Source organism: Nelusetta ayraudi, unplaced genomic scaffold, assembly GCF_046127955.1.
Source record: "Nelusetta ayraudi isolate G7.1 ecotype Tasmania unplaced genomic scaffold, CSIRO-AGI_Nayr_v1 ptg000135l, whole genome shotgun sequence".
In the NCBI taxonomy this organism is placed as follows: Eukaryota; Metazoa; Chordata; class Actinopteri; order Tetraodontiformes; family Monacanthidae; genus Nelusetta; species Nelusetta ayraudi.
In genome coordinates this window covers 11070241-11093380 of record NW_027466185.1, presented here as the reverse complement: position 1 = coordinate 11093380, position 23140 = coordinate 11070241, and the positions used below count along the sequence as shown (strand labels likewise).

The 23140-nt window shown below is 47.1% G+C and overlaps 2 protein-coding genes across 2 annotated transcripts in view; one reads left to right on the top strand and one right to left on the bottom strand.

Moving 5' to 3' along the window:
* hivep1 (HIVEP zinc finger 1) overlaps window positions 1–7640 on the bottom strand; it is a 45819-nt gene extending 38179 nt beyond the window's left edge. Inside the window, exon 1 of the mRNA XM_076011778.1 lies at window positions 7545–7640. Coding sequence (XP_075867893.1) covers window positions 7545–7584 — 40 coding nt within the window. The 5' untranslated portion in view covers window positions 7585–7640. The remainder of the gene's footprint in view (window positions 1–7544) is intronic.
* The window catches only part of ncdn (neurochondrin), a 327405-nt gene that overhangs the window by 58203 nt on the left and 246062 nt on the right, over window positions 1–23140 (top strand). The gene's annotated exons all lie outside the window — the stretch shown is intronic.

Genomic DNA, 23140 nt, shown 5'->3' with positions numbered 1-23140 from the left:
AAGTCACAGAGTGGAAAAACAAAAGAAAACGGTGGCCACAGGCTGCGGGCTGGTGGCGGCGCAGTGTGGCGGGTTCAGGAGGTGGAGGGAGGCAGAGGCCGGGATTACAGTCAACTGTACAGGCAACCCGTCATTATCCTTTCAGTTTCAGCTCGCTAACGGCCACCATTAATCCTCTCCGGAGAAGATTTGGGGGGAAACCGGAGAGACGGCGTCAGCATAACACAGTGCGCGCGTGCGCGCGTGCGTGCGTGCGTGCGTGCGTGTGTGTGTTTGTACTCTTTATTTTCCCCACAAGTCAGAAACCACGTCGAGCAAGCGGGAAAACTTTTCTGCAGACTCGCATTGCAACTTTTGCCATTTCCAGCAGCGATACTACAAGCTGCACGTCAGGTCAGGGAGATCCATGCAGGAAGAGTGACAAAAACAAGTTCACAACCACAAACATCAAATCCATTTGATCCCGATGCTGTGAAGTCAAAGAGCCCAAAGTCAAAATACAAAAACATAAACTAGTGGTGGTGGCAGAGCAATCTGCAGCACCCGTGAATGGGACAATTGGAAAATTCCAGTAAGTCGTGGCTCATGATGATGATGATGATGATGATAATGATGATGATAATGATGATGATGATTAACTGACTGTGTTACATCAGCGGCTGCTGATGCAGCAGACCCTGACCCCTGCTCCCGCGCCGCCATCAGGAGGGAAGTGGAAACAGCTGATAGTCGAGGCGTCGCAACAACGAAAAAAAAAAAACTCTCTCCGGGCCTTTTGAGGTTAAACGGCGCTCGGAGGGAGGAATCACTGCAAACAAAAAAAATGTGTGTGTGTGTGTGTGTGTGTGTTGTGTGTGTGTGTGTCCCGGGCTGCACCCTCAGCTCTCATTCTGACCCTACATGTTTAACCACGGTCACGCGGCCGGTTGATCATTAACTAAAAAAAGCCGCAGCACGTCCGCTTGTTGCAACTCACAACTCGAGCAGCCGAGAGAAAAAAAAACAGAAAAAAAGTATTGGGCTGCTCTTTCCGTCCGCCTCACACCCACTTTAGAGACAATAAATCCCCTCTGAAAATTGGCCTTTAAAAATGAATAAGACATCTGATTAAGGCAATAAAACGCAGCGGGCTCTGCCTTCAGCGCAGGGATGCTGGAGAGGAGAAGAGAAAGTTGCTGCTGCCCCGTCGGCTTTACGGCGGGAAAACATTTTTCCGCCTTGTTAAAAGGAGGCGGCGGTCTCTGGTCTCTGGTCGTCCGACACACTGCTGTGTTCTCCTCCGACCCACCGACCGACCAGCCAACCTGTCGAGGTCCTGGTAGGCCAGTGTACGAGAGGGGAGGAATGCAGAGTGGGTTCTATAAACTAAGAGCTGCGAACAATTCCGGGGCGTCTTCGCAGGCAGGAGGAGTGGGGAAGGACGAGGCTGCACGCTGATGAACGAGGGCGAACAGAGACGCTCCACTGACCAAACTGACCGAGCAACCCAGCGACTGACCGACCCAGCGACCAGCTGTCACATCAACAGGCTTCAGTTTTCCACCACACGGCCCGCAGCCACTTCATTTGCATTCAAAGTGGAGGAGGGCTCGCGGAATTGTGTGTGTGTGTGTGTGTGTGTGTGTGTGTGTGTGTGTGTGTGTGTGTGTGTGTGTGTGTGTGTGTGTGTGCGCGCACGCGCATCTGTTTGGTTTACCGCACGGGATGAAGTAAAGTGAGATGACTTTAATCACCGCAGCAGGACAAGGTCACCAAAAAAAAAGAACAATCAACCAATGAAGCAGCAGGCATTAAAATAAATCAGGCAAAGCTCCAGGGTGAATAAATAAGTTTGATAAAGAATCTCCTCAGCAGCCGGTCCTAACAGCAGAGACACATTCAGGATTTAAAAACAAGTCGGTTGACTCCGAGTAAAAAGTGTGTTCAAATCAAAACTGAAACGACCGAGAGCCCAACTGTTTTTTTTCTTACGTAACTGTGGGCTGAATGGAGTTTTATTCTTATCTGTAAAAAAAACAACAACAACAACACAATTTTCCAGTCTTGCAGCTTCTCTTCAAATTCCATTCTTATCCCATTTTAATTCAGCGGGAGTCATTTTATTTCACCTTTTACGCTGATTTACTACATTTCCTTTTTACCACTGTGGGCTGCGTGCAGCACAGATTTTCACAACAAAGATGTCTTTGCACGTGTTTATAAGTTTCCATCTCGACAACATGTTGAAAGAATTTGACCCAATGTTCCGACGCTGCCTGGAAGCAGCTCGGCTCTGCACTGCAGAGGAAACAACCGGTAATTCCCTCTGACAATTCTGAAAAAACAAAAACAAAAAAAACAAAGAGAAATTCGGACGACCAAACGCCGCGATTCTCTGCCGCGTTTAATAACTTGGATCCTGAAATCCCTCCGCCAGCAGTGAATGTGGAAGCCCACGGCTACAAACAGGAGGGGGAAAAAAGACAGAGCGGCGTTGGCTGCTACGCCTCCAGTCGATTCAGAACCGTCCGTCGGCGTGACCCGCTGCTCTCGGGAGCGCGAGAGGAAACCCACGCAGGCACCGGGGGGGGGAGCGCACCAACGCCTCGCACCCACAGGAGAGCAAGCACCTGCCGCGGCAGTGAATCCCACCAGCATCGCGCCCAGATGTCCTTTTAATAACCGGCCAGGAAACGAAATCAAACACCGCACGAGTAGAGTCTCGCGGAGCCGCAAACAAACTTTGCTGCACTTCTGCGCAGCCGCGCGGAGGGAAAACTCCAGTATTTCATTAGTTTCGCTGCACTGTCAGCGGCGAGAGTGTGCGTGCGTGTGTGTGTGCGTGTGTCTAAAGGGGAAACCGCTGCCTGTCCCACCAGAGCCGCTCAAAGACCAGCTGTTCCAGAAAAGTAAACAGAGACTGGGAGGAGGAAGGACAGCAGCTCCTGACTTCCAACATCGCTGCCCACAACCTGCGTCATGGGATCAACGCTGACAATACCACACACACACACACACACACACACACACACACACACGGGAGGACTGAAAGTACCACTGCTACTGCTGCTGCTGCTGACAGAAAAACTTGAACAATTTTCATTGTTTAACTTTACAGACTTGTTGAGCGCCTATAAATGTTTGTTTGTTTTTTCCCCCTCTCAACAAAATAAAGGCCTCGGAAAATAAGCCATCCAGCGGAGAGCGAGCTCATTTTTTGAGTGAGCTTATTTTTATTTGACTCAGATAACAGCCAGGAGCTCCGTCTGCCAGTAGCTCAAAGCCTCGGGATTAAGGCAACGCGCACCGGCGGCTCCTTCTCTGCTTCCTCCTCCTCCTGTTTGAATGGAATCTTCAACTGTGGGTTTGCAAACTGAGTTGCCAGATGTTTGCCACCAGCTGTGCAACAATCAACAAGGTTTGAGGACGCGCAGCGGAAAAATCAAAGCAACTTTAGGCAATTTGTAGAAATGATGTGGAAATGAAAAACAAACACAGCGGGTAATTTATATTATATGCAAAATACAACAAGAAAATACTTTCTATTGCAATTTGGTCAGTTTTAGACAGTAAAATGCAATAAATGTCATATATAATAAGTTTTACCAATAACCCCGTGTCCTCTTTTGGATCTCCACTGGTTGGACAACAGGACTGATGAAGTTAATCAATTGTTATTTTTTCACAATTTCCTGCCATCGTATGTAAATATGAGCTGACATACAGTAAGTGCATGGTGTCAAGGAGCAGTTCCAGTATAGCTTCTGCTTTAAGATTAAAATGTTCTCATTTAAAACAGCAATGACATCACAGGCTCGCTCACACACACACAGCTTCAGGCTGCAGCAGCTCCACCGGCACCTCTCTCACACTCGTGCACTGCCACTCGCCCCTAATCACCTGATAGACGAGGCCGGGATGCTGTCGATATTACAGCAGTTCCTTAGTGTCCGCTGACAGGATGAGGTGCCAGTGCCAAGTTTCAAGATTTCAGACTGGCAGGCAAGGAGAAAGCGGCAGCGCCGTTTCACAGAGCAGGCAGAGAAAAAGCTGCAAAAAGAAAACTGAAAATAAATACCCGTGTTTGCATCGGTGCTAATTAGCGTTGCGACATCAACAGCCTGTTTACTTTGAAAATGAGCGCGTTTTCAAAGGCGACAGTGGACATTAGTCATCGGAAGGCAGCGGCTCAGGGCAGCGTGAGCATAAAACTGTTAAGTCGCGAGGAGAAGGCGTTCTCCACAGCTGCGTCGAAAGCATGTGATAGCATGCCACGCAATTAGCATCCCCCCCTCCCCCCGCCACCCCACCGCCCCCATGTGATGAAGGGGAGGCTTTGAGCCCTCGGCCGCCAGCGGAGGGGATGAACCGGGTCAAGAAGCAACACAAGGAGCCAAGCAAATTTCTCTGAGCGTTATCAGATGATGATGATGATGATGATGATGATGATGATGATGATGATGATACAGGGTGGTGGGGGTGGTGGAAGGGCCATAAAAGGGGTTTTCCCCACTAAAAAAGCGTGCGACGGGCAGCAACACAGCATCCGCTTCTGTCACACTCAGCGCTTTCTCTATGTGGAAACAAGAAGTGAACAAATAACAGAGAGGAAAGATTAAAAAAAAAGCCACAAAAAACAACTCCTGAGAATGTGATGACCGGCGGCTGTATGGAAAACTATGTGACAGACAGAGGGAGCGCTTGATGCACATTGAAATGCTGCTCTGATAAACCACTGCCTTGTTATTCCATAAATATGTGCTAGTGTTTGAAAAGACAATGATGGAGAAATGCTCAGTGGTCGGCGTAAAGACGGATTGCAGAGCTGATATTTAGCGTCCCGTCTGGATAACTGTGAAGTTTTGTGAGGCCCCACTGATGCTTGAGGCTGTCACTCAAAATATTACAACACCAAAGAGTCGCCTTCTCACCCTGTGCTTTCAATGAGGGATGCACCGACAGCACTTTTTTACAGATCCAGTAGAGTACAAGTACTCGTTTTTCAGTACTCACTGATATGGATATTGAGTACTTAATAAGGCCATTACACATTATAGAATTATTTCCATTTTTTGCTGTCACAAGTTTCACTGCAGTACAAACGCAAATTTAACAAAATTGTCAAATACATACATATACAACTGGTATCGGTGTTGGTATTGGAAAGTATATTCCAAGTACGGGTAGATTACTCAACCCTGGTATTGGAACCAATACCCAAGACAAGTATCAGTGCAGCTCAACTTTCAATAAACACAAACCCATTTCAACAGTGAGATTTTTCCACCACAGTCAAAGTATGAAATGATGACTACTTTTACTTTGAAAATTCACACAACAATCCACCACAGCAGAGCTGCAGCTGCAGCTGGAGCTCTGCACCGACACACTGGAAACAAGCGTCCTGCTCTGATGTGTCGCACCACAACCTCATTATTTATCTTGCTCGTGCAAATAAGCCCAGCTGAAAACAAACTTGAATTTAAAAAAAAAAAAGAAAAAAAAAAGGTCACCGTGACAGAGAAACCGGCGGCGGCGACCGCAGGAATCTGCTGCGTGGACGGATCGACGGGGCCGGACGGCGGTGACGCGCAGTTTTCACACCCAGCATGTTTCGCCGCAAATTGGCGGATCTGTGAACGGCGAACGTCTGTTGACACGACAATCTGTCACTTCTCGACATAACGCCGGTTCCACCGAGCCAACTGGCTGTTTCGGCGTGACGAGACGCCACGTCAGCGTGCACACGCACACGCACACGCACATACACATACACACACACACACACACACACACACAGACACACAGGACCCTTCACAGTGGAAGTGATGAGTCCTTATTTTATTTTTTTGCTTTAGCACAAACAGCAGTGCAGCTACTGGCTCTGAGTAATGCAAGTGGAATATCCATGGCAGCAACGCTTCAGTGCAACACAATGCATGAGATCAAACCAGGGGTGGGCAAACTGGTCACTGGTGGGGCCACAGTGGGTTCTAAAATTTGACAGGGGGGCCGGAGCAGCAGCAGATGGATGGAGTGTTTTGGTGAGCCACCTAGGAGGAAAAGATATGTCATGTGATATGTAGAAAACATACCATTGAGCTTTAATGTCAATTGAAAGTAAAAAAGGCAACGACAACAAAATGTGTCTTTGAAGCCCCACAGTATTTAGCTCTTTATTGAAATGAGTCTTAAAATACTGGAGAAAAATTTATAAAATACAGCTATTTTATTGCTTACTAACTTTTAATTTAACATCCTTAAGTTTGGCGGGCCAAATCAAAAGCTTAACGGGCCGCATATGGCCCCCAAGCCGTAGTTTGCCCACGCCTGGATCAAACCCACACAGTAAAAGGCACACAAGGCCACTCGGAATAATGAAGGTGACCTGAGGGAGCAGCTCAGGTTCAGCCGTGTTTTAATCAGATGGCAATTAGCCTGAAATAGCCGTGTTTTTATCCAGAGAGGAAGAGACTTGGTTGCCGTCTGGGAAAAAAAGAAAAAACTGGGGAAAAACTGAGCAAGTCTCTGCCCTCCGAGCCATCACGATGACACCAGAGTTCCCCTAAAGTGACGCCAGAGCTTCTTGGAAGGGAATTCGCCGGCTTCCAGTCCAGATTTATTGCTCGTCGCTCCAAACATGTGCATTGGAAGCAGTTGCAGATGCGCGCTGATGAGAACGCAGACAAGCTTAGCACAGCAACACAGAGCAATTGAACCTTTTCTACATTTGTCGGTGAGGGAATTTCTGTTTTTTTTTTCAACTTTATAAAACGATATCCAGATCTCACAGTGCAACATTTAATCTTAATTAACTGCAGTTTTATCCCAACATTCCAACATGTAGTTTCCCAATTTGGGATCAACAAACTACATCTATCCATCTATCTATCTATCTATCACACTGATACCGAGCAACTGGCAATACATCCCAACAACAGCAGCTGTGTTACCTGGACGCAGCATCACTCAGTCCAACACGACGCAACAACTACGACTCCAAGTTTGGCAGGATTTGGACGTTGTTACGCCTCTTGAAGACAAACATGAAGACGAAACTGTCCCTGTGGGGCAGAGCAGGTCAACTCAAATAAAAGAAAGGTGTGATCCGAGATCCGCAACAAGGGGCGTGTCGGGAAAACTTCAACAAAGGAGGCACACGACAATGCGACTGTCCCAGGAGGAGGCTCTTCCACAGTGAGCAAACACTCAAAGACTCCGAAGGCCTGTAACAACATTTTAATTTGCCTATAAAATCCCAGCCAATCGCCGCTCACTCGACTGCGTCTCCATTTTTCCTGGACGACGACGACAACGATGATCTAAGTGTCTGACAGAGTCCAGCGAGAGACAGACGCTGAGGTAATTTAGCGCGTCTGTCATCCTCACTCGAGGCCCTTCAACTGCAATCAGGCAACATTAGGTACTCAGTCGGCGCTCTCGCCGCTTCCTCTTTTTCTTTTTTTCTTTTTGCACATCTGCATTAATAATCACAACACAGCTGACAGGAAGCTGAGATGGAAACCCCAACGTGAAAGTAAGAGAAAAGAAGAAACAAAACTTACCTTTCAAGTTCTTGGGGTTGTTCTGCTTGGTCCGCGGCATCTTTCCGCTTGAAGCTCACAGGTGCATCTCGGGCTGAGAGGGAGGGGCGGGGGGGCGCGGGGGTGGGGGGTGGGGGGGCGCTGGCAGCCGGGCAGGCAGGCGGGGCGGCTGGGGTCGTACTACAGCATGGTGCCTGGAGAAGAGTGGACTCCGGGGCTGCGTCTCATCTGAAGCACACGCACACACACACACACAGGAGAAACACACAAACGCATTGAGTCAGGATCAGCTGAACGTGACCTCACACATGATGAATGAGTCGCTCTGCTCGGCCTCGCAGGGTCCGGCGCTCCGGCTTGGCAGCTGTCCCACGGTCGAGGGGGACAGTTGCTGATGGAGCTTATCGCTCAAACAAGGTAGATTGTGAGAGACCCCCCCACACACACACACACACACACACACACACACACACACACACACACCATTTCAGCCCTTTACTGAGCTTCTCTCGTGAACGTCATCGCCAGCGCGGTGGCAAGAGGTGCCAAAACGCCGCTACCCGTGTCAATACAAGTTGTGCGGGCAGCAGCTGCATGTTGCCGCCGCTGCGATGTCAAACCGGGCCGAGGACCGTGCAAACGGCGGCGGCGGAAGCGAGCACGAGATGCGGCGGATTGACATGTCAGCGGGGCAGCTCGTCATTTCGACGGACGCCGAGGAACAATGAGGTCCTGTGTGCCACCACAAACACTCCTGGAGGTGGGGGGGGGGGGGCAGCTGGGAGCAGGCACCACACAGAGGATACTATGAGGAAGAAAAATTCTCCCTGCCTGCCAGGGACAGAACCCTGCAGAAACAGAGAGGAGTAGTAAAAAAAAAAAAATAACACCACAAAAAAATACACTAAGCCAACCTTTTGCAGAGCAAGCGTCCAGTTTGCTGGTCACATTTGCTGCCCTTCTGAAGAGTGGAAGCTGGATAAGGTCGTCATGCTAATTTGGCTTTAAATAAAAACAAGTACAATTGTCAAAAAACACATGTCAAATCCACAGAGCTGTCGGCAGTGCACAAACAACTGCGGCAGCAGTGGAGGGGGGGGGGGGCAACAAGCCCCGCAAGATGGAAAAAACAAAAAATCATCAATCAGTGCAAAAACGCAAAAATTCAATTATTATTTTCAACACACTTTACCCCCCCCCCACCCCCCCATCTCCAGCACGTCCTGCCACCCCTCTCTCTCCCCCCTGCCATGCAGAGCCACGCATGTTGCAGAGAGCGGCAGAGCAATCAGCCTTTGTTCCCCCCCTCATCCACATTCCCACCATCATTACATAACACTTACTACAACCGGATGACGATTTTTTTTTCCTCCCCTCTCCATACAGTTGGTACATGTGGCGCTAGAGGAATGACATCATCTCCCGCTGGAGACTTAGACCGGTTGCAGAATGATGTCGGGAGAGAGGAGGGTATTAAAGGTGGGGGGAAGAGGGAGAAGGAGAGAGAGAAAGAGAGAAAAGCACGACGAGAAGCAGGGTAAGCGCAGCTCACCTGGATGCTTTCAGTGATGCGCAGGTTCGCTTCGGTCCGGCGTCGACGGCGCGGACGATGAGGCGGTGGAGGAGGAGGAAGAGGAGGGGAGGAGGAAGAGAAGGAGGAGGACGAGAGGGGTGAGGAGGATGAGGAGGGGAGGACGTTTCCGCTGGCGCGTCTGTCAGTCTGTCAGTCTGCCTGCCTGCCTGTCGGTCGGTGCCCGCCTGACTGCGTGTGTGCATGCGTACGCGTCTGTGTACGGACGTGCACCGATGTGTGAGGAAACACCCCTGCTGATACTGAACACGCGAAGAAGAAAACAACAACAAGCTGCTGCTGCTTCTGCTGCGGCGGCGGCGTCCTCGTCAACCTGCAGGGCGGGAAGGGAAACTTCCGCCGCCGTCCCTCCTCCACACAGAGATTCAATCAAAGCCCCCACAGCTCCCCAAACCAAAAGGGTGTGATAATAAGCACGGGTGTGCAGCGCATGGACTGAGGGAACCTTCCGTGTATAGCGGGGTCGCTGCGTGTGTCAGCAAAAACAAACGGCAGAGGCGGCAGCAGCAGCGCCGTCCATGCCTGTTGCAACACGTGAACGCCCTGCAAGAGAGGGCGGAGTCAGGGAAAACCCCTCTCTCCGTCTCCGCAGCAAGCGCGAGGCGAGGAGCGCGAGCACCAGCGCGGGCACCAGCAGCAGCGCAAGCAGCACAATCCCCCCCGCCCCCCTCTCCCTATCCAAGCAAAAGTCGTCGCCGTTAGCCAAAAGTAGCCTGCTCACATGCACGGCGCGGCGGCTTCCGGTGGACACGTTGAACGTGAGCTGAAGGTGGAAACGAACGAGCAAACTGCGAGCAAAACGATGATAATGAATTCATATTAGGTTTAAATGGGTAAAAGAGCGCTGCGGAAGGCAGCGAGGGGGAGAGGAGTTGGTTGGCTGCTGCTGCTGCTGCACGCCGAGGGAAAGCAGCAGCGCCACACCGGAGAAATAGTCCCCGTCAAAGTTCGCGGCAGGACACACACAAAAAAATAAACCCGGGCGAGGGAGCCGCCGAGCCGGGGAAGCATGTCCGACTCGCCCCGGGGCTGCACTAGCGACAGCGACCCAGACCACCGTGACACACCACCACCGACACACAACAACCTCGCTGGCGAACAACACACACATTTACACAGACAGAGAAAGAGAAGCAATGAGTGGATGTATGGATACTCACAGGTGCAGGGTTGTAACACACCTTTTTTAGTGTAAATATGAAGGGGGGCTCAACCAAGCTCAGTGTTTTCTCCCTTCACCTTCTCTCTCACTTTCTATTGCAGGAAACAGACAGGCCCACTGACGTCAGCGGGGGTCCCGTCTCCGCCTCCCCCAGCCAAGGGGTGTCCTCTGCTGACACAGGGGGGGTCGAGACGGCCGCGTTGCGACGCCGCAGCGACGACGATACCGACGCTGACCCGGAGCCGGAGTACGGCTGACTGACTCGGCTCTTCCGCTTGTTACGTCCCCCCACCTCCCTCCTGCCCAACCCGCTTGCCGGGCCGTCAAGGAGGCCCCGTGTCGTGTCGTTTGTCGTTTGTCGTAAACCGCCCTTAGGAGGGCCCCGTTCTAGCCTCTCCTCGGCACATACTTTAGGACTGACGGTTTTCCCGGAGGTTCCTTGTTGTCAGGTCACGTTGTACCCTTCCGCCACTACCGCCCGGGCTTTCCCAGGCATATATACCCGCAGCAGGGGCCCCGGCAAGCCGGGCCTGCTGCACCAAAAAACGGATCCAGCGCTCTGTTAATGAAACACATCCGTGAGCGAATCACGGCCCCAGCTCACATTAACAGAGCAAAAGTAGACACAAGAGTTACTCGGTTAAAGAAGTACTACGACACAGTGTAGACGCGTTGCAAATCTTGGATGCAAATCTGTTATTTGCTGTGAAAGCAGATTCATTTAAAAAAAAAAAAAAAAAATGGAGAAAGAACCTTCTACAGTTTATTTTTTCCCAAGTGGAACAACTGTCTGTTAATCTAATAATGTGTTGTTTATTGAGTTCATGGCTCCTGATTGCCAGTAACCAACCTAATCAAGCTGAAGCTTAATTATCAGCGATATTTCACATGACAGTAGAGCTTTTATTAATTTTTCCCTGAAAGTTGTTTGCACATTGAAGTACCGTTTATCCAAGTAGTGGTTGCCTCCATTAAAATGGATATTAATACAGCTTAATTAGGTTTGGTTAATTCAAATGGGTGAGTTTCCCTTTTGACCAGGGGGCAAAACTAGTGGTGCAAGCAAGTCAAGCGTTCCAGTTGGCATTAGGTGGGTTTGTAGAGCCAAAGAGCATGCATTACTGAAGAGGAAAAGCAGTGGAGGAGTTAGCCATGTTACAAAAAAAACAAAAACAAAACAAAAATAGAAATATGACATCAATGTAAAAAAAAAAAAAAAAAAAAAAGCAACAAAAACTATTTTGAACAGAAAACCCAAAATTTCATAACCGAGGTCCAAGCCTTGTGCTTTTAAATACTTAGCGATGAATTGCGCAAATTAGCAGGGACCAGAAAAATGGACCAGTATGCTAATATTTGTTGTCTTAACATCACTGATGATGCATTAGTGTGCAGAGCAAAACATACAAATCTAATTTCCACATCCAGTGTTTTGTAGTTCACACAGAACAGGTCACGCTGATGTCTGGCTGCAAGGCTACAACATTGAATGCCCTTTCGTGGAAACAAACTCTCTTTTTCCCCTGCATCAACTCATTCTCTCCATTTTTTGCTTTATGATAACGAGCTGCCAACACAGCCAACGCAGAACGTACGTCCCCTCAACCAGCAGGGCTGCCCCGCGACGCATCTCGCTCTCCCACACAACTGCATTATATAGACTTTAAACTAGCTAGAATAAAAGTGACCTGTTCCCCTCTATGTTTTCCTGTTCTTATCTCCAATACCTTTTCCAGCTGTTAATGCGTTAATGTCATGTGCAGCAGGTAGGCCAGGAAAACTAGTGTGTTGCGCCAAGACACCGTGATGTTATTTTTATCTTTCGCTGTCTCGCTATGACACATCACAGTACGTAAAAGGTCAGGCCTTTTTTTTTTACACTCCTCTACCCCCACCCCAGTTGTCAGGAATAGCACTTGCACAAAAATGTGAGAAAACTTTTTAGCTTGTGCCCAAAAGAAAATATTAGCAGAAACGTGGGATTGGAATAAGTTGTCAACGTGATGAATAGTTCATGATTTACACTCAAGTTGCTGTTGTTGGGTTGCTGTTTTTGTTGTTTTTGTCAAATGCAGTGCGGATTTTAATTGCACTATGAAACTTCTCTTGAAAAACTACAAAAATAAATATTTCATTTCATTGTGAATGAACAAGGCTACATGAAGTGTAGTTATGACATTACTTGGCTGCAGCTAGCACTGGCCACAAGGAAAATTATTATTCTAATGCACACTTCTCTGTTGTATGAGGTGGGGGGAAGGGAGGGGGGGTCTCCAGTAAACTGCAGGCTGCTGAAGTTTTCATATCAAGTAGATGCCGTTTTTTGCCTGAAAGGAACATGCTGCCACTCAAAGAAACTTTGCTGCAGTGTGACAAATCTACCCATTAATAAGTGATTGTGTGACAGCCACCCACCATCATATCACAGGCTTCCTGCTGACTGCAGAGCGGGACTCCTGGCTCACTCCAGCTTTGTGACTCACCTGTTTCACTGCAGCAACTTTTAAAATGGCACATTTAATGGTGTGACGTCTTCTTATTTCATTTTTTCTCCCTTCCTTGCAAGAACAAGAGGAAAGAAGTGTCGCTTGACAACCAGCCACCAATCTGTGCGTGTGCAAATTCTTTTTGACTGAATTGAGAGATACCGACTTCATTGTGTACATAAAAAGTGTGAGAGTTAAAAAAAAACATTTGTCATTCAGAGAGAGACTGTTCCTTCGCCTGACTGTCTGCCCACCTACACAAAACTGAAACGCTTTAAGAACATTTTCCACAGGAAGATGAAAAAAGCATTAAACATGTGTGTCTAATGTCAAAACCTTTTTTTTTTTTCTTTTTTTTAATAATATCTATATTATGCCTGAGAAGATAAGCCTGCTTAGTTTATGCTGATGCAATGCAAAGAGCAGAAGAAGCATTTATTAATTGAGCCCTTAGCCGCCTCGTCGTCAGCCAAAGTCAATAGCATCACTGATCACATTCAAATTTTAGTGGCGGAGGCGGCACTCGTTCTGCTTGTGTATTTTGAGTCTGAGAAATTAAGCCTGCGATGAGAAGGCGACCCTCTGCGTGGCTTTGATCTCCCAATAATTCCCCTGCTGGTGAGCAAATTACAAGGGTTTACAAGGGTGACCGCAGCTGATGAGAAAAAGAGGTTGACTCTGGGCCACAATGTGGCAAATGAATTAAAATATAACATGCTAAAATGTGTTAAAAAAAAGAAAAAAAAGAAAGAAAGCATTACATTCTCAACCAAATCTCACCTTCAACAACTTTCACCCAAACAGGATGCTTGCTAACGAGCAAATTAATATATTTGTCTAGCACTTCCATGGCGTATTGAAAAAAATTGATGTCCATTATGATAAGTGTGCACTCCACAGGTAGCGTAACAAAGTTTCTAAACTTAAAGCATCAGCTGGATAGCTTTCTAATACCCTTAGCTAGTTAGCCCGGGCAGCTAAATGTCCATCACCGCAGCCATGCGATCTGATTGGCTCCCATTTCACAAAGCCCTGCAACAGTGCTCATGGTGCTATTGTTATTATTACCACAGTGTCAGTGGTAACAGTGGAATGAAAAAGCAACAACAACTGAACTGCTGCCCCCCCCGGAGACAAACAATAGCATGTGCTGTTTAATGCTACGCTAACAGATATTCAACAACAGGGGCCACTTGTTCTGTTTAAGAGTCTTTGTTTCCTTCCCCGTGGTTTATTGAACTCGACCTTCCAGTGAAAGACGGTATTCAATTCTGGGATGCCTTAACCACCCACCACCCCCCACGTTTGGTAAAGACTGATGCTGCTGAGGTATTTACAGGGTGTCGTCCTTTTATCCTCTTCCTTCTTCCTCCTCCTCCTTCTCCTTCAGTCTGTGTGCTTCCTATCACTGCTGCAGAGACGTATGGAACCAGCTATAAACACCTTATATAAATACAGTGCGATGCTTTCGCCCCCTCTTCCCCCCAAGCTGTCCTTTGGAGATAAGCCCCCACCTCAGGCATGCATCACGACGGACAGGTTCTCCGTTGGCGATCCATCCGTCAGGCTGCTCAATTACAGGTCAGGTGCACGGCTGTCGCAGGTAAATTAAGAGGCTGTAATGTCCGCAGCTCTCATTTGTATCCTTAAAAGTATGTAGTTCAAGGGTTTTTTTGCTTGTTTTTTGTTGCATGAAGACATCAGGCCTGCAGAGTTAATTTGAAGGATTCACAGCAATAAATTAAAAGAAAAAAAAGCCATGGTGTCACATGTCGCTGGATGCTTTTTTTTGTTTACACCGCGCCAAATGATGTTACATAACTGAGGCTGTTGCCTCAGCAACAACGGGACTCCACCCCCCCGCCAGCCAACCACCCTCGAAAACACACAAACACACACCCGTCCAGCCACAGCAACAAAACACTCTGCAGCCACATGACTTGACTGGCTGTTTTTTTGTTTTTGTTTTTTGCCCTCACAAATTTTGAACAGACAATTAACCCGATGGCAGAATTCTCTCTTCCCCCTGGAAGCGATTTTGCCATCAGCATCCCCCAAAATCATTTTTTTTAAAAGCAGAAGTGTTGAAGGTTCTCGTGTGGGAACGTGAAATCGGATCAGATACAGACAGAGAGCACTCACCACCATCAAGCATTTAGAACAGCTAGGGGTGGGCAAGCTTTTCGACTGGTGGGGACACAATGGGTTCTAAGATTTGACAGAGGGGCTGGAGCAGGAGCAGATGGATGGAGTGTTTTGGTGAACCACCTCATGGGGAAAAAAAATATATCATGGGATATGTAGAAAACATGTGCTTTAATGTCAATTGAAAGTGAACAAAAGCGTAACAACAAAATATCTATGTCTATGAAGCCCCACTGTATTTAGTTCTTTATTGAAATGACTCTTAAAACACTGAAAAAATGGATGAAATACAACTATTTTATCACTTACCATTAATATAATTTCTTTAAGTTCAGCCGGCCGCATCAAAAAGCTCAACGGGCCCAATGTGGCCCCTGGGCTGTAGTTTGCCCATGCCTGCTTTAGAACCTTGTGTGAGCAATCAGCTCGCCTTGTGGAGTCCAAGGTCGGGGGAAGGCGTCTCCTGCCTTCCCCCGAGCGCCACAATAACAACAGCAGCAGGCATTCCCGCGCGAGAGCCGTCTCTTTGTGTCCAAGGACGCGGCACTCAGAGTCGAGAGAGCACTCAGTGCATCCCAGCGTACCAGCTGAGGGTCCAACCAACCCGGCCGGGGGGCCCCCAACAGGGCGACTGACATGAAGGACTAGGAGGGAACGTTTTCAAAAGGCAGTGTAGAATTAATATTAATCAGCTCCTTTAAATCTTTCATTCGATGGAACGCTTCCACGTAAAGCGCGCGTACAAAAAGGAAATTCTTGGACCTTTTAGAAAATGTGTTGTGCATCAGGGGCCATGACTGAAGCGGAAGCCTCAGTTTTTAAAGTCTGTCTCTAAACAGCTTTAGTGAATGCGCACCATGTGACGCGCATTATCTCGGTCACGAGGCCCCACTGTTTTCTGGACTGAAGTGTAGCAGCGGCGGCTTGGGGAAGTTCAGACCAGAGAAGGACCCGAGTGGTTCAGTTTGAGTTGAAATGAAACCCGGTCACTAATCTGATGCTGATTTATGACTCACAAAGAAAAATGTGACTAAAAATAAAGCCTCTGATCTGTGACACTCACTATTTCTGCAAGCGTTCACAATCGACTCTATTGTTCTCATTATTATATCAAATAAAATTAAAAAGTGCAGCTATGATGCAATATAATACAGATATTGCCTTCCTTTTTTCCTCCTGTCTTCATTAATACAACAGATTAAATTTCCGGATGCCTTCTGGCATGCAGTGATTCTAGAAACAACAAAAAAACAAAAAAAACAAGCCACACAGTGTGTGTGAGCCATATAAGAAAAATAGAGAAGTGTTTGTCATCTGTGTGCGTGTTTGTGTGTCGTGCCTGTGTGCGTTTGTGCCAGAAGATTCTTCGTCTTTATCACAGAGAGCTGACGGAATTCCCACGTCGTCCATCGTGGCTGTGCAGCGAATCCTCTCGGTCAGTCACAGAGAGCGCCAGTGTCCTTTGATTCAACTCCAAACACGTGCACGCACAGCGGAGGATGCTGCGAATGTTTGCATGTGTGAATGGTTGGGAGGATGGAATTCAGGTCTATTTTCGGCATCAGTCCGAAACACCATGTGGGGCCCTGTGTCGAATCGCGGAAAGATGTCATTAAGCGAAAGGCTTTTTTTTCTTTTCTTCAGTATTTTTGTGCGTTTGAATCCTTAAATCCCTGGTGAGAAAATTACTTTACCACATGCCAGTGTTTTAAGTGCAACACTTCTCGGAAAAGTGTACGGCTGAGGTAAACCCCGCCAACCCCTGTCACCGCTGAGCCCCAGTGGTTCCTGACCCAGAGCGTCGGAAAAAATATATAAATCCCTGTTTTTTCCTCTATTGCTTTCACACATCGTCCACAGGGGGGGGGGGGGGGGGGGGTGTTCCAATAAAAAAAAGTTCTCTTCAAAAGGAACGTTCGGCATCTTTCCTCAACTCTGGGATTTTCATGTCCTGGTGCCAGTGGATCCACTACCGTCCTGCAGTTTTCCATATAAAAAAAAAAGGGGGGGTGGGGGGGGGCCGCAGGGCCTCGTCGTGACAGCGAGCTGGAGCCCTGACGACATCTGCACAGCACTGCTGAGTAGGAGGATGCGGGCTGAGCTGGAGCCAGACTGAAATCATGGAGGATTCTTTTTCTTTTTCTAATTTCTGAAGAAGCCTGGTGTTGTGTCAACATTTCCAGTGAAGCGACCGCAGAGGGAAAAATCCCTGCTGTTGGGAAGGCCGGCTAATGAGGGAAAAAAGGCTTTGAGTGTCTGTGATAGTGTACGGCGTTCTGAGAGTGGTAGAGAAGTGGCAAATATTTAATAGTTCCATCCATTCCAGCAGGGTGAGGAGATGCTCGGAAAGAAATTGGGTGAGGGGGGTAGCTGCATTCTGGGAGTTTACTGAAGGTTTAGTTCCCCTTTAGCCAACTAAAAACAAAAGTTTGGCAACAAAAAAAAAAATTGAAAGAAAAATCTTGAAAGTTTATTATTGGATGAAACATAATATTTCCCCCCCGCACATTTTCCACACATTTCTGGGGAAGTGAATCATTATTTCTGAAGCTTCCCTGACTCACAAGTTTCTTCCCCTCATTTTCTGGAGTGCAGATTCAAGGAATGCTGAAGCAAAAGCAAAAACCAAGCCAGGAGCCCAGCACGATTAGGTTGTGTTAGATTGCCAGTTTGGCATTTGAGCGTCTTTTAAACCCTCCTCTTTGATTTTTTTTTTTTAGGCTTGCATGTGTAAAACTAATCGTCCTTTTTAAAGTGGCGGCGGTGGTGGCAAATTTTCACTTTCCGTTGGATTTGCTCTCGAGCGCGTGTGGAAAAACCTCTGCGGGAAGGAGTGGAGGGAGAGAAAAACCTTGTCAGCTGTATTGTTGCTACTTATAGACCCTTTGCTGGAAAAGAAGGAGAGCAGGAAACAAAGACACATATTGGCTCTGCCTGGAAAAAAAGGGCATTAGTCAGAGAGCAGAGGAGGAGCCAGATGCAGCTTCGGTGTTTTGTTTGTTTTTTTCGTGTGTGTGTGTGTGTGTGCGTGTGTGTGTGTGTGTGTGTGTGTGTGTGTGTGTGTGTGCTTTGTTTTTTTTTTTTAATACATTTATTTGCAACATCTACTAATCCTAAACACCGTCACGGCCACATGCACTGGCCCCCAGGGAGCAGCTCCTTCATGTGTTACAGAACATCGGAGCCCCGTAAAAGTTTTTCAGGTTTTTCCTGCTCCACTTCACCCATCCATCCATCAATCAGTGAACGCAGCGCAGTTGTGGGTTTGGTACCCCGTGCCAAACATCTGAGAAGTGGGCCATGGCATTAGCCAGTAGCCTCACGCTCTTTCTCCGAACACCCTGCTGAGGCATTTTCTTGGAAACGATTTCCTAAGAAACGAGACCTGGCCGCCAATAAAGCAGCTGCATCAGCCTGTCATCAGTTTCTGACTAAGACTATAATTATACGAACAACTGTTGGCATGAAAATTAATTTATTTAAAGGCGCAGCGTGCAACAGTTGGGAAATGTCAGGTAAAACAGTGACGTCTAGTGGTCAGATCTTAAAGTAGCGTCCCCTTTGCTCACCCTTCACCTCTCTCAAGCTTGCCAGTGGATGTCGAGCCTCGAGTTTGCAGTTATGAGGTTATGACTTATGACTTATCATGAGCTTCCTATTCATGCACCTATTTCCAACATAAGACAAGCAGCAATACTCAAGCACTGGTGTTAGCTTGAAAGGCTTAGCAACAGTAGCCTGAATATTAAATGTTGGTTATACATCACACTCGGTACAGTTTTCATGATTTTATCGCATTTTAAGAGTGAATAACATACATCTGGTTTCTTGGAGGACGTTTCGAGCCTCCAAGTCTAAATACGAAACGCACTCTCAGGCTGGGTCGACCCTTCCTATGTGTTTGTATAAAAGAACTGTAATAAGGTCGGGAAAACCAAACAGTTATACACTTAAACAAATTTGTTTATGGGTAGTATGTTGAGCTTTGGCCAGTAAACCTTGCCTAATTGTACTCACTGTACTGTTTGTACTTCCATTTAATCATAATGCATGTGTGACCTTTCAAGGGTGCAGGCTGTGGGACGTTGATGACTCTCAGACATGTTTATGATAATTCTTGAAGGCGTATATGCAAAAAACAAAGAGAGAGAAAACAGAGCAGATTGTAGGTGAGGAGGCAATCACTTGTGCAGCTGCCAGCACTTTGCTCTTTTCTTCCTTTTCTTCTAATTGATTGCTGTGGTTAAGTCTGTTTGTTATGGTTTCTCCCCTCTTCAATAGTTTTCACATTAACGAGGAACTGAGATGATTGCGGTCGTGGCTGATCCAATGAAATACAGTATTTCCCCACAGTACATATTATGAATGTAGGTCACGTTTGACTCACATGCTTATAATCTTATAATATGCAAATAGTACAAACAAGACAAGTGGCAAATTGCAAAATGAAAACATTTGCGAGTTCTACCTCAGTGTTCAAGTTTGAGTTTTTTGTTTTTTGTTTTTTTTTTACTAAATGTAATGTTTTTTGTTTTTTTAAGGCTTAATTAGATGAAGCCAGACTTTTTTTTTTAATCTATAGCCTTTAGGGCGATAAATCATCTGATGCTTGAGAACTGAGGGGTGGAAACATGATCATGTCTCATCTTGTTATCACATGTAATCAAAATCCAAAATCAAATTTGTATTTTCCCCAGAGCTCTCGGTCCTCTCAGCTTTCCTGTCTGAAAAGCCTTCATATATTTTTTTTTTCTTCCAATGGAAAAGTCATGATGAACTCGTACAAAGGGCTTCACATCAGTGTAAAACAGTCAACAGATGCAGTAGGGAATCAGTTTCTGACGTTTGTCAACTCGCTACTGCCCCCTAGAAACACATTTCCCCAGCCCTCCCAAAACCTGCAACCCACAGCATATGTTCTGAACCTAAATAACTTAACATAACACCATTTAAAATTAGAATTGTGATATAAGAGGTATCATTTTATATAGGAGGGTTCAGAGAAGGATGAGTAAAAACTTGGCAGACCTTCCTCCTCTCCTTTTTTGTGTGCAGAGTCAAGTTCCGTCTCCTCGAGCCGACAGCACACCTCCCTATAGGTGGGTCACCGACACTCTAAACAGTATCACTAATCAACTTGGAACCAATGAGAAAAGAGATCAATGACAATTTGAGTGCTTCAGATCAGAACCCTTGAATAATCTGCAGACTCGTTTCACCGCAGCAGAGGACGGCAGTGAGAGTGTCGAAGGGTTGAGCAGCCAAACCAGGTCCGTGTTGTAGCAGCATTTCCCAGACGATTGAGAATCCATTGGATATCCGGGTAAAATCTGGTTTATCAAAGGTCAAAGGTCAAAGGCCCACTGGTCTCAGTGATGTCACATCCTGAATTTGGAGGGAAAAAAACGGAAACTGCCGTGTTTGACGTGCGACGACTCCGCCCTCTCACCCGGGGGGCCGAGCTTCTTTTGGTTGTTTGGTTTTTCCCCTGGCACATCCCGCTTCTGCTCCGCTGCTGTGACGATCTGATCTCCCTCACTCGTCCTGTCATCTTCCATAACTGCCCTGCGCCGCAACTTGAAGCCTGTTGGCCGTCTGTCACTTTGCACTCGCCGCCGCCGCTGACTGACACTTGGCGGGCGGGGGGGAAATAAATAAATAAATGAATAAGTAAGTAAATAAATAAATAAATAAACCCCCAACATTGAGGGATGCGTTTAAGGAGGGGGTGAGCTTGGTGGGCATGAGACCCCCTCTCCAAAACCCCCCCAGTAGAGTCCCGCACTGATGAATTATACATGCCTCGCATCACACCTCCCACGCTGCGGCTTATGTAATGTCAGCCACGCGCCGAGAATCGTATGCGTGCGCGCACACGCGCGTCAACGTGGATGTATTTATATCCAGACCTGGAATGAGGGGACGGTGACTCATTCTCTTTGCTCTTTATTTTTACCCCTCTTTCTCTCCCTCCCTCCCCTCCTCCACCTCCTCATCCCCCCATTCAACCATCCACCCACTCATCTCCGCCTTCTACGCCACAGAGGTAGAGGAGACCGAGCGGTTGATTCGTACGTTTTTGCTTTTTTTTGTTTTTATTGCCCAAAACATTGTGCCGAAAATAAATAAATGAGCCTCCTGCAGGATTACCCACTAAGATACAAACAAAGTGGCAGTCTGAAATACTAAACCACTGCAGGGATCTTTTTGTTTGTTTTAACTTTCGGTTGCGTGCCATTCCAAAATTATGAATGAAATTTTCTTTACTTCATTCAATTAATCTAATCAAAACCAGAAAGTGGTGCCGTTAGTATAACAGCGACAATACCATTGCTAGCACTGTGCAGGAGCATGGAATTGGTCTGACCTTCCATTGGTCCGACCTCCCCGAACCCTAACCCTAATCCTAACCCTAACTCTAACTCTAACCCTAATGGGAGGTCGGACTAATGGGCAGTTTCCCATTGTGCGTCAGTGCTCTTATGAGCTCCGCACTTTCAGACTCTTCTACTCAACACATCACAACACATCACAGTGCGCTGAAAGTTATGTAAAAAATGCAAACTGGAGTGCAGTGGATGGACAGACAAACCTGTAGAGGCTGTCGCACACAGCACAATAAGTGCACTTCAATGAAGAATAGTCACACAAGTGCGCAAGTTGGAGCACGAGTTCCAGACACAGGGAGCTTGAGTGGAAACCAGAAGGTGACCTGGAAAACTGAGAACCTTGACAGATAAACCAGAAGACAGCATTCTGATCTTCACACTGTTTTGTTTTGAAATCCCCCCCCCCCCCCCCTTGAAAAACATGCATTCTTTTAAAAGTTAGAGTGACTAAACAGGTATTTTTAAAAGGCCTGAATACATGAGGAAATTAGACCCTTTAAGTATTAAAATCATCTTGGTAAAAGTCACATCTTTTCCTCTGTGCCAATCCACGGCCTGTTTCAGATGCTGTGTAATGACCCATGTGATCTCAGGTGTGTGTACCTGAGATCAGGTACACACACCTCTCCCCTCAATAACACGGCGTCTGGCAGGAGCTAATCATGTTTGGTGCACAGTCACTATTTTAAGGGACTGCAGTCAGCACAAATCCAGCATTGTGTGATATTACATAACAGTACACCTGCTGGGGGAAAGAAAAAAAGCAAAAAAAAACTCTCATCTGGCGCTGGGCGACCTGCGGGCTCGCTTCACACCTGCTGGCACGTCACCGTCACATTCCAGTCGGGCCCGACCGCACTAATCAGCATTTACCTCCCCGACCGGCTGTGGCGGAAAGGTCAGCGGGCGCGGGCAGCCGAGCGAAAGCGACGGCGGGGGGTGGAAGTGCCCCCGTCACTCCCTTCGCTGAGCGCTGAGAGAGAGTCGGGTGGCGGCCGGTGCCCAAATCAGCCGCCACGTCTCAGCGGTGCCGCCGCCACTGAGCTTCACGCACTCAATCAAAATATTATAGCTAGCACCCAGCAAGGAAAGTGTGTGTGTGTGTGTGTGTGTGTGTGTGTGTGTTGGGGGGGGGGGGATTTTGAGGCACAACACCATCCTCCTCATCTGCACCGTTTTGATCCGGGCAGCCTCCCTGGGTCACTGGGCACCGCAGGTACAGGACAGAAGCATTTGGTTACAATGATAATTTCACCCTATTGAAAATGTAATAGTGTAACTATTTCAATTGTTTCATCAAAGTAATGTAACTAATAACATTTTGATTACTTTTCAAACTGTTGAATTAATGTTTTGATCTGACAGTGTTATTTCACTTCATCATCTCATTTTTACTGTGAAATTGAATTTCAATCGAAATTGAAGGTGAATTAGATATTTTTTGTAGTGTAAATTAAATTGCATAATGACATTACATGTAATTCATTACTCCCCAACACTGGGTACAGCATTGGGCTGAGTGGAGTGGAGGTTGAAAATGGAAGATTTTCTGAAAGCAGAAACGTATGTAAATGACTGTACCAGTTGACAGGAAATAAGTCAAACATCGCCTCTCATCCTGTTCTCAGTGTCTCTGTCTCGTAGGGTGAGCTGCCACCTCACCACGAGAATGACAAAACAGAGAGATGAGCGACCTTGGACACCTACGGACAACTGTATGCAGGTTGTGCTTGGCTTTGGGAGAGAGAGGCTCAACGCTATTCCTACTTTAAAGATAAAGCACAAAATTGCAACTAAACATAACTAAAAGCACTCGGAAATTAAGCACCCTGGTCCTTCAATTA